General features: G+C 28.5%; 2 protein-coding genes across 7 annotated transcripts in view; one reads left to right on the forward strand and one right to left on the reverse strand.

Annotated features, from left to right (window-relative positions):
- LOC133569738 (cyclic nucleotide-gated cation channel beta-3-like) overlaps positions 1-14,956 on the forward strand; it is a 45,774-nt gene extending 30,818 nt beyond the window's left edge. Inside the window, exons 16-19 of one of the 2 annotated variants that reach the window (XM_061922294.1) lie at positions 13,267-13,419; positions 14,524-14,647; positions 14,739-14,795; positions 14,865-14,956. In XM_061922294.1, the coding sequence (XP_061778278.1) occupies positions 13,267-13,419; positions 14,524-14,647; positions 14,739-14,765 (304 nt within the window). In that variant the 3' untranslated portion in view covers positions 14,766-14,795; positions 14,865-14,956. Of the gene's footprint in view, positions 1-13,266; positions 13,420-14,523; positions 14,648-14,738; positions 14,796-14,864 lie in introns of those variants that run through there. The other variant, XR_009809869.1, reaches the window with a different exon arrangement.
- nsmaf (neutral sphingomyelinase (N-SMase) activation associated factor) overlaps positions 14,845-16,517 on the reverse strand; it is a 55,764-nt gene continuing 54,091 nt past the window's right edge. For all 5 annotated transcript variants that reach the window (XM_061922288.1, XM_061922289.1, XM_061922290.1 and 2 more), the window contains 3 exons: positions 15,342-15,444; positions 15,168-15,277; positions 14,845-15,085 (listed from right to left, as the gene is read on the reverse strand). In XM_061922288.1, the coding sequence (XP_061778272.1) occupies positions 14,991-15,085; positions 15,168-15,277; positions 15,342-15,444 (308 nt within the window). In that variant the 3' untranslated portion in view covers positions 14,845-14,990. The remainder of the gene's footprint in view (positions 15,086-15,167; positions 15,278-15,341; positions 15,445-16,517) is intronic.

Here is a 16,517-nt window from a genome sequence, read left to right on the forward strand (position 1 = left end):
TGTACTTTATATCATGTGTATTGCTTGTACTTTACATACAGTAATGTGCAATACATTATATACTTTATATCATATGTATTACATCATGTACTTCATATAATGTATATTAAATGATGTACTTTACATACAGAAATGTGCATTACATCATGTTCTTTATATCATGTGTATTCCATCATGTACTTTGGTTGATGGTCAGCAAAGCAAAACAAACAGTTGCACAAACAGTAATGTGCTTTACATGCAGTACTTCACATAATGTATATTAAATGATGTACTTTACATACAGTAATGTGCATTATAGTATGTACTTTATATTATGCGTTTTACATTACATACTTTATATCATGTGTATTGTACTATGTACTTTACATACAGTAATGTGCAATACATCATGTACTTCACATAATATATATTAAATTATATACTTTACATACAGGACTGTGCATTACATGATGTACTTTACATACAATAATGTGCAATGCATCATGTACTTTACATGATGTATATTATAAAATGTGTATTACATCATGTACTTTACTTACATTAATGTGCAATACATGATGTACTTTACAGAGTCATGTGCATTACATCATGTCCTTTACTTACATTAATGTGCAATACATGGTGTATTTTACATACAGCATAATACAAAGTACATAATGTAATGCATTATGTACTTTGTATTATGCGTTTTACATTATGTACTTTATATACAGTCATGTACAATACATTATATACTTTACATACAGTAATGTGCATTACATAAAGTACTTTTACAAATGTATATAAAATGTATGTACTTTACATACAGAAATGTGCATTACATCATGTACTTTACATAATGTATATTAAATAATGTACTTTACATAGTCATGTGCATTACATTATGTACTTTAGATGATGTACTTTACATAAAGTAATGTGCAATACATGATGTACTTTACATGCAGTACTGTGCATTACATTATGTACTTTATATTCTGTTTTACATCATGTACGATATGAAGTGTATTGCATAATGTACTTTACATAATGTAATTTACATAATGTATATTAAATGATGTAATTTACATCCAGTAAGGTGCAATACATGGTGTACTTTACATAGTCATGTGCATTACATTATATACATTACTTACAGTAATGTGCAAGACACTAAGTACTTTACATAATGTTTATCAAATAAGGTACTTTAAATGCATTAATGTGCATTACATCATGTACTTTGCATGCAGTAATGTTCACTACATTATATACTTACAGTAATGCGCAAGACACTATGTACTTTACATAATGTATATTAAATAATGTATTTTACATGCATTAATGTGCATTACATCATGTACTTTACATACTGTATATTAAATTTATCATGTATATATGTATATATATTAAAAATTACATGATGTATTTTACATAGTCATGTGCATTACATTGTGTACTTTACATACATTAATGTACATTACATTATGTACTTTAAGTTATGCGTTTTACATCATGTACTTTATATCATGTGTATTGCATTATATACTTTACATACAGTAATGTGCAATACATTATATACTTTATATAATGTGTATTACATCATGTACTCCGCATAATGTATATTAAATGATGTACTTTACATACAGAAATGTGCATTACATCATGTACTTTACATACAGCAATATGCATTACATTATGTACTTTATATTATGCATTTTACATCACATACTTTATATCGTGTATTGCATTATGTACTTTACATACAGTAATGTGCATTACATCATGTACTTTACATAATGTATATTAAATGATGTACTTTACATACAGGAATGTGCATTACATCATGTACTTTACATTATGTACTTTGCGTGATGTACTTTATATCATGTGCATCAAATCATGCACTTTATATGTGTATAAGATCATGTACTTTACATACAATAATGTGTAATACATCATGCACTTTATAGTAATGTGCAATACATAATACATTTTTAATCATGTATAGTACATCATATATTTTACATAATGTGTACTACATGATGTGCATTACATCATTTACAGTATTTTACACCATGTACTTTATATTACATGATATACTTTACAAACAGTAATGTGCAAATGCATCATGTACTTTACATGATGTATATTATAACATGTGTATTACATCATGTACATTACATAAAGTACCATTACTGTATGTAAAGTACATCATGTAATACACATTATGTAATGTACAATGTAATGCACATTACTGGATGTAAAGTGCATGATGTATTGCACAAGAGATAGTGTATTACATGTGAATTACATCATGTACTTTACATAATGTATATTAAATAATGTACTTTACATACAGCAATGTGCATTACATCATGTACTTTTGGAATCGAAACAATCACCAGCCGTAATGTATATTTAATGATGTACTTTAAATACAGTAATGTGCAGTACATGATGTACTTTACAGTAATGAGCAATACATGCTGTACTATACATACAGTAATGTGCTTTACATTATATAGTTCATATTATGCGTTTTACATCATGTACTTTATGTCATGTGTATTGTATTATGTACTTTACAGACAGTAATGTGCAATACATTATATACTTTACATACAGTAGTAATGTGCAATACATTATATACTTTATATAATGTGTTTTACATCATGTACTTCACATAATGTATATTAAATGGTGTACTTTACATACAGAAATGTGCATTATATCATGTACGTCATATCATGGGTAGTACATCATGTACTTCACAAAAATGTTCATTGCATTATGTAGTTTATATCATGTGTATTACATCATGTACTTTACATACAGCAATGTGCATTACATTATGTACTTTATATTGTTTGTTTTACATCACATACTTTATATCATATGTATTGCATTATGTACTTTACATAGAGTAATGTGCAATACATGATGTACTTCACATGCAGTACTGTGCATTACATTATGTACTTTATATTCTGTTTTACAACATGTACTTCATATCATGTGTATTGCATTATGTCCTTTACGTAAAATACTGTGCAATACATGATGTACTTAACGTGCATTACATCATGTACTTTACCTAATGTATATTAAATGACGTGCTTTACATCCAGTAAGGTGCAATTTAATGATGTATGTTACAAAGTCACATCATGTACTTTATATACAGTTATGTGCAATACATTATATACTTTACTTACAGTAATGTGCAAGACACCATGTACTTTACATAATTTATATTAAATGATGTACTTCACATACACTGTTGTGCAATTACATGATGTATTTTACATAGTCATGTGCATTACATTGTGTACTTTACATACATTAATGTACATTACATCATGTACTTTATGTTATGCGTTTTACATCGTATACTTTATATCATGTGCAATACATTATAAACGTTACATACAGTAATTTGCAATACATTATATAATTTATATAATGTGTATTACATCATGTACTGCAGATAATGTATATTAAATGATGTACTTTACATACAGAAATGTGCATTACATCATGTTCTTTACATACAGCAATGTGCATTACATTATGTACTTTACATCATGCATTTTACATCACATACTTTATACCATGTGTATTGCATTATGTACTTTACATACATTACATCATGTACTTTACATAATGTATATTAAATGATGTACTTTACATACAGTAATGTGCATTACGTCATGTGCTTTACATAATGTATATTAAATGATGTACTTTACATACAGTAATGTGCATTACATCATGTACTTTACATAATGTATATTAAATGATGTACTTTACATACAGGAATGTGCATTACATCATGTACTTTACATTATGTACTTAGCGTGATGTACTTTATAGTATACTTTTTACATCATGTACTTTATATCATGTGTATTGCATTATGTACTTTACATACAGTAATGTGCATTACATTATGTACTTTACATCATTTATATTAAATGATGTACTTTACATACAGAAATTTGCATGACATGTACTTTATATCATGTGTATTACATCATGTACTTTACATCATGTATATTAAATGATGTACTTTACATACACGAATGTGCATTACATCATGTACTTTATATGATGTGTATTGTATGTACTTCACATACAATAATGTGTAATACATCATGCACTTTATATAGAATAATGTGCAATACATAATTTATTTTTCATTATGTATAGTACATCATATATTTTACATAATGTGTACTACAAGGTGTGAATTACATAATTTACACCATGTACTTTATATCATTTATATTACATGATGTACTTTACAAACAGTAATGTGCAATGCTTCATGTACTTTACATGATGTATATTATAACATGTGTATTACAACATGTACGTTACATAAAGTATCACTACTGTATATACAATACATTATATACTTTCCAAATGTATATTAAAATATGTACTTTACATCCAGTAATGTGCATTATATCATGTACTTTACTTAAATTAATGTGCAATACATGATGTAGTATACATACAGTAATATGCAATGCATAATGTACTTTACATGATGTATATTATAACATGTGTATTACATCATGTATGTTACATAAAGTACCACTACTCTATGTAAAGTACATCATGTAATACACATTTTGTAATGCACATTACTGGATGTAAAGTGCATGATGTATTGCACAAGATGTAGTGTATTACATGTGAATTACATCATGTACTTTTTATCATGTGCAATACATGATGTACTTTTACATTCAGAAATGTGCATTACATCATGTACTTTACATAATGTATATTAAATAATGTACTTTACATACAGCAATGGGCATTAGATCATGTGCTTTTGGAATCCAAACAATCACCAGCCGTAATGTATATTTAATGATGTACTTTACATACATCAATTTGCATTATGTACTTTATATTTTCCTTTTTACATCACATACTTTATATCAGGTGTACTGCATTATGTACTTTACATACAGGAATGTTCAATACATCACATATATTAATGTGCATTACATTATGTACTTTGCGTGATGTACTTTATATCATGGGCATTACATCATGCACTGTATTGTGTATTAGATCATGTACTTTTCATATAATATATATAGAGTAATGTGTATTACTTAATTTATTTTTCATTATGTATAGTACATCATATATTTTACATAATGTGTACTACATGATGTGCATTACATCATTATCAGTATTTTACACCATGTACTTTATATCATTTATATTACATGTTTTTTACAAACAGTAATGTGCAATGCATCATGTACTTTACATGATGTATATAATAACATTTGTATTACATCATGTTTGTTACGTAAAGTAGATCATGTAATACACATTAAGTAATGTACATGATGTAATGCACATTACTGTATGTAAAGTGCATGATGTATTACACAAGATATGTGAATTACATCATGTACTTTATATCATGTGTATTGCATAATGTACTTTACATACAGTAAAGTGCAATACATTATATACTTTACATACAGTAATGTGCATTACATAATGTACTTTACATAATGTATATTAAAAATGTACTATCGTTTATTATATCGTTTACTTACATTAATGTGCAATGCATGATGTACTTTACATACAGTAATGCATGATGCATCATGTACTTTACATGATGTATATTATAACATGTGTATATACATCATGTACGTTACATAAAGTACCACTAATGTATGTAAAGTGCATGATGTATTACACAAGATTTAGTGTATTACATGTGAATTACATCATGTACTTTTCATCATGTGCAATACATGATGTACTTTACATACAGAAATGTGCATTACATAATGGATATTAAATGATGCACATCATGTACTTTATATTATGAGTATTACATCAGGTACTATACATTTTGTACTTTACATGTACTGTATTTTACATAATGTACTTTACATACAGTACTGTGCATTACATCATGTACTTTTGATAATGTATATTAAATTATCTACTTTACATACAGTAATGTACAATACATGATGTACTTTACATGCAGTAATGTGCATTACATTATGTACTTTATATTATGTTTAACACCATGTACTTTATATCATGTGTATTGCATTATGTACTTTACATACAGTAATGTGCATTACATTATATACTTTATGTAAGAGTGTGTATTACATCATGTAATTTACAAAATGTATATTACATGATATACTTTACATAATGTATAATAAATTATGTACTTTGCAATACATGATGTACTTTACATAGTCATGTGCATTACATCATGTTCTTTACATGATGTACTTACAGTAATGTGTAATACATGATGTACTTAAAGTAATGTGCAATGCATGATGTACTTCACATACAGAAATGTGCATACCATGATGTACTTTACATAGTCATGTCCATTACATCATGTGCTTTACATGATGTATACTAAATGATGTACTTTACATAATCATGTGCATTACATCCTGTACTTTATTTGCAGTACCGTGCATTACTAATGTACTTTATATTATACGTTTTACATCATTAACTTTATATCATATGTATTGCATAATGTACTTTATATACCTTACATACAGTAATGTGCATTACATGATGTACTTGACAAAGTCATGTGCATTACATGATGTACTTTACTTACATTAATGTGCAATACATGATGTACTTTACTTACATTTAATGTGCAATACATGATGTACTTTACAAAGTCATGTGCATTACATCATGTACTTTACTTACATTAATGTGCAATACATGATGTACTTTACAAAGTCATGTGCATTACATGATGTACTTTACTTAAATTTAATGTGCAATACATGATGTACTTTACAAAGTCATGTGCATTACATCATGTACTTTACTTACATTAATGTGCAATACATGATGTACTTTACAAAGTCGTGCATTACATCATGTACTTTACTTACATTAATGTGCAATACATGATGTACTTTACTAAGTCATGTGCATTACATAATGTACTTTACTTACATTAATGTGCAATACATGATGTACTTTACCAAGTCATGTGCATTACATAATGTACTTTACTAAGTCATGTGTATTACATCATTAATGTGCAATACATGATGTACTTTACAAAGTCATGTGCATTACATCATGTACTTTACTTACATTAATGTGCAATACATGATGTACTTTACTAAGTCATGTGCATTACATCATGTACTTTACTTACATTAATGTGCAATACATGATGTGCTTTACAAAGTCGTGCATTACATCATGTACTTTACTTACATTAATGTGCAATACATGATGTACTTTACTAAGTCATGTGCATTACATAATGTACTTTACTTACATTAATGTGCAATACATGATGTACTTTACCAAGTCATGTGCATTACATAATGTACTTTACTAAGTCATGTGTATTACATCATTAATGTGCAATACATGATGTACTTTACAAAGTCATGTGCATTACATCATGTACTTTACTTACATTAATGTGCAATACATGATGTACGTCATGTGCATTACATCATGTACTTTACTTACATTAATGTGCAATACATGATGTACTTTACTAAGTCATGTGCATTACATAATGTACTTTACTTACATTAATGTGCAATACATGATGTACGTCATGTGCATTACATCATGTACTTTACTTACATTAATGTGCAATACATGATGTACTTTACTAAGTCATGTGCATTACATAATGTACTTTACTTACATTAATGTGCAATACATGATGTACTTTACAAAGTCGTGCACTACATCATGTACTTTACTTACATTAATGTGCAATACATGATGTACTTTACTAAGTCATGTGCATTACATAATGTACTTTACTTACATTAATGTGCAATGCATGATGTACTTTACCAAGTCATGTGCATTACATAATGTACTTTACTAAGTCATGTGTATTACATCATTAATGTGCAATACATGATGTACTTTACTAAGTCATGAGCATTACATCATGTACTTTACTTACATTAATGTGCAATACATGATGTACTTTACTAAGTCATGTGCATTACATCATGTACTTTACTAAGTTATGTGCATTACATAATGTACTTTACTTACATTAATGTGCAATACATGATGTACTTTACAAAGTAATGTGCATTACATCATGTACTTTATTTACATTAATGTGCAATACATCATGTACTTTGTGTACAGCATAATGCAAAGTACATAATGTAATGCATTATGTACTTTGTATTATGCATTTTACATCATGTACTTTATATACAGTTATGTACAATACATTGTATACTTTACATACAGTAAAGTATACAAAGTACATGATGTGCATTACATCATTTACATAATTTATATAAAATGTATGTTATTTACCTGCAGAAATGTGAATTACATCATGTACTTTACATAAAGTCATGTGCAATACATGATGTACTTTACATGCAGTACTGTGCATTACATTATGTACTTTATATTCTGTTTTACATCATGTGTATTGCATTATGTACTTTACATACAGTAATGTACATTACATGATATACTTTACATACACAAATGTACACTGCATCATGTACTTTACATACTGTATATTAAATGATGTACTTCACATACACTATTGGGCAATTACATGATGTACTTTACATAGTCATGTGCATTACATTGTGTACATTACATACATTACATTATGTACTTTAAATTATGTGTTTTACATCATGTACTTTATATCATGTCTAATGCAGTATGTACTTTACATACAGTAATGTGCAATACATTATATACTTTATGCATTACATCATGTACTTTACATAATGTATATCAAATGATGTACTTTACATACAGGAATGTGCATTGCATCATGTACTTTACATTATGTACTTTGCGTGATGTACTTTATATCATGTGTATTACATCATGTAGATTACATACAGTAATGTGCATTTCATCATGCACTTTGTGTATTAGATCATGTACTTTACATACAATAATGTGTAATACATCATGCACTTTGTATAGAGTAATGTGTAATACATCATTTATTTTTAATTATGTACATCATATATTTTACATAATGTGTACTACATGATGTGCATCAGATCATCTACTGTATTTTACACCATGTACTTTATATCATTTATATTACATGATGTACTTTACAAACAGTAATGTGCAATGCATCATGTACTTTACATGATGTATATAATAACATGTGTATTACATCATGTTTGTTACATAAAGTACCACTACTGTATGTAAAGTAGATCACTTAATACACATTATGTAATGTACATGCATTACATAATGTAAAGTGCATGATGTATTGCACAAGATATAGTGTATTACCTGTGAATTACATCATGTAATTTATATCATGTGTATTGAAAAATGTACTTTACATACAGTGATGTACAATATATTATATACTTTCCAAATCCAGTAATGTGCATTATATCATTTACTTTACTTATATTAATGTGCAATACATGATATAGTTTACATACAGTAATATGCAATGCATCATGTACTTTACATGATGTATATTATAACATGTGTATTACATCATATATGTTACATAAAGTACCACTACTGTATGTAAAGTACATCATGTAATACACATTATGTAATGTACATGATGTAATGCACATTACATCATGTACTTTACATACAGCAATGTGCATTACATCATGTAATTTTGGAATCCAAACAGTCACCAGCCGTAATGTATATTTAATGATGTACTTTACACACAGCAATGTGCAGTACATGATGTACTTTACAGTACTGAGCAATACATGCTGTACTATACATACAGTAATGTGCAATACATTATGTAGTTCATATTATGCGTTTTACATCATGTGTATTTCATTATGTACTTTACATACAGTAATATGCATTACATTGTATACTTTACATACAGTAATGCGCATGACATCATGTACATTACATAATGTATATTAAATTATGTACATCATGTACTTTATATTATGAGTATTACATCAGGTACTATACATTTTGTACTTTACATGTACTGTTTTACCTAATGTACTTTACATACAATAATGTACTTTTGATCATGTATATTAAATGATCTACTTAACATACAGTAATGTGCAATACATGATGTACTTTACATGCAGTAATGTGCATTACATCATGTAATCTACAAAATGTATATTAAATTATATACTTTACATAATGTATATACAATTATGTACTTTGCAATACATTATGTACTTTACATATTCATGTGCATTACATCATGTACTTTACATGATGTACTTACAGTAATGTGTAATACATGATGTACTTTGCATGGTCATGTGCATTACATGATGTACTTTACATGCAGTGCTTTGCATTACTAATGTACTTTATACTATACGATCTACATCATGAACTTTATATCATGTGTATTGCATAGTGTACTTTACATGTAGTAATGTGCATTACATCATGTACTTTACATAATGTTCTTTAAATGATGTACTTTACATCCAGTAATGTGCAATACATGATGTACTTTACATGCAGTAATGTGCATTACATTATGCACTTTATAAACAGTTATGTGCAATACATTATATACTTAACATACAGTAATGTGATATACATGATGTACTTTTCATACAGAAATGCGCATTACATCATGCACTTTACATAATGTATATTACAACAATGTATTTTGCATAATGTATGTTAAATTATGTACTTTACATATAGAAATGTGCATAACTTAATGTACTTTACATAGTCATGTGCATTACTTCATGTACTTTACATGCAATACGGTGCATTACTAATGTACTTTATATCATACATGTTACATCATGAACTTTATCATTTGTATTGCATAATGTACTTTACATGCAGTAATGCACACTATGTACTTTCTATACAGTTATGTGCAATATATTATACACTTTATATACAGTTATGTGCAATACATTGTATACTTTATTTACAGTAATTTGCAGGACACCATGTACTTTACATAATCTATATTAAATGATGTACTTCACATACACTGTTTATTACATTATGTACTTTACATGTTCATTAGATTATATAAAGTACATGCGTTTTACATCATGTACTTTATATCATGTGTATTGCATTATATACTTTACATACAGTAATGTGCATTACATTATGCACTTTACATATTTTATATTAAATGATGTACTTTACATACAGTAATGTGCATTACATTATGCACTTTACATATTTTATATTAAATGATGTACTTTACATACAGAAATTTGCATTACATTATATACTTTATATCATGTGTATTACATCATGTACTTTACATAATGTGTATTAAATGGTGTACTTTACATACAGTAATATGCATTACATTATGTACTTTACATAATGTATATTTAATGTACTTTACATGCAGTAATGTGCATTACATCATGTACTTTATATTGTGTATTAGATCATGTACTTTACATACATGTGTAATACATCATGCACTTTATATATGTATGTATATTTTACATAATGTAATGTGTATTACATACTTTACAGTATTTTACACCATGTACTTTATCATCTATATTACATTATGTACTTTACATACAGTAATGTGTATTACATGATGTACTTTACAGTCATTTGCATTACATGATTTACTTTACAAAGTCATGTGCATTACATCATGTACTTTACTTACATTATTCTGCAATACATGATGTACTTTACATACAGCATAATACAAAGTACATAATGTAATGCATAACATTATGTACCTTATATTATGCATTTTACATCATTCTAAATGATGTACTTAACCTAGCCATGTGCTTTCCATAAAGTACATTTTGTTTTACATCATGTACTTTATATCATTTGTATTGCATAATGTATTTACATACAGTAATGTGCATTACATAATGTACTTTACATAATGTATATTAAATGGTGTACTTTACATCAAGTAATGTGCATTATATAATTTACTTACATTAATGTGCAATGCATCATGTACATTACATAAAGTAACACTACTATATGTAAAGTACATCATATAATTAACATGTAATGTACATTACTGGATGTAAAGTGAATGACGTATTGCACAAGATATAGTGTATTACATGTGATATACATCATGTACTTTTTATCATGTGCAATACATTACCTACTTTTCATACAGTAATGTGCATCACATCCATCCATTTTCTACCGCTTATTCCCTTTCGGGGTTGCGGGGGGTGCTGGCGCCTATCTCAGCTACAGTCGGGCGGAAGGCGGGGTACACCCTGGACAAGTCGCCACCTCATCGCAGTGTGCATCACATTATGTACTTTATCATGTGTATTGGATTATGTACATTACATTATGTACTTTATATTATGCGTTTTGCATCATGTACTTTACATACAGTAATGTGCAATACATTATATACTTTACATATGGTAATGCGCATTACATTATGTACTTTACATAATGTATATTAAATGATGCACAGCATGTACTTTATATTATGAGTATTACATCAGGTACTATACATTTTTTACTTTACATGTACTTTATTTTACATCATGCGCATTACATCATGTACTTTTGATAATGTATATTAATCGATCTACTTTACATACAGTAATGTTCAAAACATGATGTACTTTACATTATGTGTATAAACATAATGTACTTTATACCATGTGTATTGCATTATACACTTTACATACATAAATGTGCATTTTATCATGGAATTTACAAAATGTATCTTAAATGATGTAGTTTGCATACAGTAAGATACAATACATCATGTACTTTACATAAAGTATATTAAATGATGTAATTTACTTAGTCATCTGCATTACATGATGTACTTAAAGTAATGTGCAATACATTATTTAATTTGCTTAATGTATACTAATGTACTTTAAATACAGAAATGCATATTAAATGATGTACTTTACATACAGTAATGTGCGTCACATGTACTTTATATAAACATTTTACATCATGTACTTTATATCATGTGTATTACATTATGTACCTTACATGCAGTAATGTGCAATGCATTATGTACTTTACATTATGTATATTAAATGATGTATTCAGTAATGTGCATTATATCATGTATTTTTTATCATGTGTATTGCATTATGTACATTACATTGTGTATTTTATATTACTTATATTATAACATGTGCATTACATCATGCACTTTACACGCGATAATGTGTATTACATAAAATTCAGTGTATTACATGATGTATTGTATATAATGCATATGAACATTATATACATAGTTGTGTATTAATGATGATGTATGATATGTAGTCTGTTGCAGTCTGCCAAAGATGGAGGAAACAGAAGAACAGCAAACGTCAAAGCTTATGGCTTCGCTAACCTCTTTGTGTTGGAGAAGAAGGATCTGTTTGACATCTTGGTGCATTATCCTGAGTCTCAGAAGGTGCTGGCCAGGAAGGGAAGGTCAGTCTATGTACACATCATTATTCTACATGTTGTACATATACATGTCAACATCATTATTCTACATGTTATACAAGTACATCAGTACACATCGTTATTCTACATGTTGCACAAGTACATGTGAACATCATTATTCTACATGTTATACAAGTACATCAGTACACATTGTTATCCTACATGTTGTACATGTGAACATTATTATTCTACATGTTGCACAAGTACATGTGAACATTTTACATGTGAACATCATTCTACATGTTGTACAAGTACATGTGAACATTATTATTCTACATGTTGTACAAGTACATCAGTGAACATTGTTATTATACATGTTGTACAAGTACATGTGAACATTATTATTCTACATGTTGTACAAGTACATCAGTGAACATTGTTATTCTACATGTTGCACAAGTACATGTGAACATTATTATTCTACATGTTGCACAAGTACATGTGAACATTTTACATGTGAACATCATTCTACATGTTGTACAAGTACATGTGAACATTATTATTCTACATGTTGTACAAGTACATCAGTGAACATTGTTATTATACATGTTGCACAAGTACATGTGAACATTATTATTCTACATGTTGTACAAGTACATCAGTGAACATTGTTATTCTACATGTTGCACAAGTACATGTGAACATTATTATTCTACATGTTGTACAAGTACATCAGTGAACATTGTTATTCTACATGTTGCACAAGTACATGTGAACATCATTATTCTACATGTTATACAAGTACACATTGTTATTCTACATGTTGCACAAGTACATGTGAACATCATTATTCTACATGTTGTACAAGTACATCAGTGAACATTATCCTACATGTTGTACAACTACATCAGTGTACATTGTTATCCTACATGTTGTACATGTACATTATGTGTATATATACATATTTCTATATATATATACATGTTGTACAAGTACATCAGTTAACGTTATTCTACATGTACAAGTACATCAGTGCACATCATTAGTGAACATTGTAATTCAACATGTTGTACATGAACATCGTTATCCAACATGTTGTACAAGTACACCATCGGTGAAGGTGAGGTTGAAGTGTGCTTGTGTTTGCAGGAAGCTGACCAAGGGCAAAGCTCCTGTGGCCAAAGTGGAGAAGCCAAAAGGTCTCACTCTGTTTGGACAAAAACCAGCTACACCAAAACTACTCAAAGCCTTTGCTAATTTCCACAAATTGAAGGTAACTTTCAGTTTGTTCCTGGACATGACATGATGTTACATGACATGACATCTTGGAAGAAGAACATCTTTTGTTGTTTTTGTCTCCACAGAAACAAGAGGAAGCAGCGAAACACTAAATCCAACATGGCTGCTTTGCATGAGATAATGTGTGTGTGTGTTTCCTCTCCTGCACATAATACATATTTCTGTAATATAAAAACAATCTTTATTCTCAGTCTTCTTCAGGGCGGGGACATCATCAAGCGTACAGTAAGAAGTAAAGGTACATGATGATAATATTCACTGTAAATATATATACTACTGTACACATGCTGCTACTCACTTTATTAGTACACACATGATCAAGTGTTGATGTTCCAGTACATGACTTGTCTGTCCTCTCCACCTGTCACCACCGTGCCACTCAACTCATTCATCCACATGGCCGTCACTGCACCTGTACATACACACACACACACACACACACACACACACACACATTAGTAGTCCTCCTGGTGTCAGCAGGTGTCATCATCTACCTGCATGTGCTGCCATCCTGCAGGTGAGCTGGTTGCTCATCAAGTCCCACAGCAGGAGGTCACCTGACTGACCACCACACAGCACCCAGTTGCCATCCCAGCAGAAACACCTGACACACACAGAGACATGATGTAAGCAGAGTACAAAAACAGTGAATATAGAACAGAGTTTACCTTAACTCCTCCTCTGCGCTGACAGATGACATCATCATTCCTGTGTGCACATCTGTCACCTTCATGCATCTGTCTGCTCCCACACTCAGCACATGCAGCCCGTCTGTCACACACACACACACTTTTATGACCAACTCTTCATTTCCTGTCTGCATGTAAAGGCTGAAGACACAATGTACTAACATCATGTCAAGTTATCATGTAATACACATGATATAAATGACACAGTATGTATACAAACATATATATATGTGTGTGTATATATACTGTATGTGTACATTTATACATGTAAGTATGCATATTTAAACTTACATACTTATTTAAATGTATACATATATACACATACATATGTGTATGTATATACATGTATACGTATATATACACACACATATAATATATACAAACATACATATATGTATTTACAGATATGTATGTGTATATATGTATACTTACACACATTTGTATACATATATGTATACATATAAATGTCTACACATACACACACGTATGTATATATATACACGTTTGGATATATATGTATACATATATATGTATACATATGTATGTATACAAATGTATATACATACACATACATACATGCATATCTATGAATATATACATACATATATGTATATATACATGTGTGTATACATACATATGTCTGGGTGTATATATGTATATATATGTGTGTGTATATATATGTACATACATATATTTATACTTACAAAATATATATACAGACACACGTGTATATACATACATATATATATATATATAAATAAATATACATATTCCTACATATATATAAAGACATACCTATACACATGTATATATATATATACACATGTATACATACATATATGTATGTATATATATACATATGTGTATATATACATGCACATATATGTATATACTGTATCTATACATATGTTTATATATAAATATATGTATTTATACATATACAGTATGTATGCATATACAAAAACATATATACAGACATACATATACACATGTATGTGTTTATACATATGTATGTAAACATACACATCTATTTGTATATATATATGTTTATATATACACACATATGTATGTGTATATGAATATATATATATATACATATATATGTATAGATGTATACACATATATACAGACATACATATACATGTATATACATAC

Source organism: Nerophis ophidion, linkage group LG15, assembly GCF_033978795.1.
Source record: "Nerophis ophidion isolate RoL-2023_Sa linkage group LG15, RoL_Noph_v1.0, whole genome shotgun sequence".
Taxonomy (NCBI): Eukaryota; Metazoa; Chordata; class Actinopteri; order Syngnathiformes; family Syngnathidae; genus Nerophis; species Nerophis ophidion.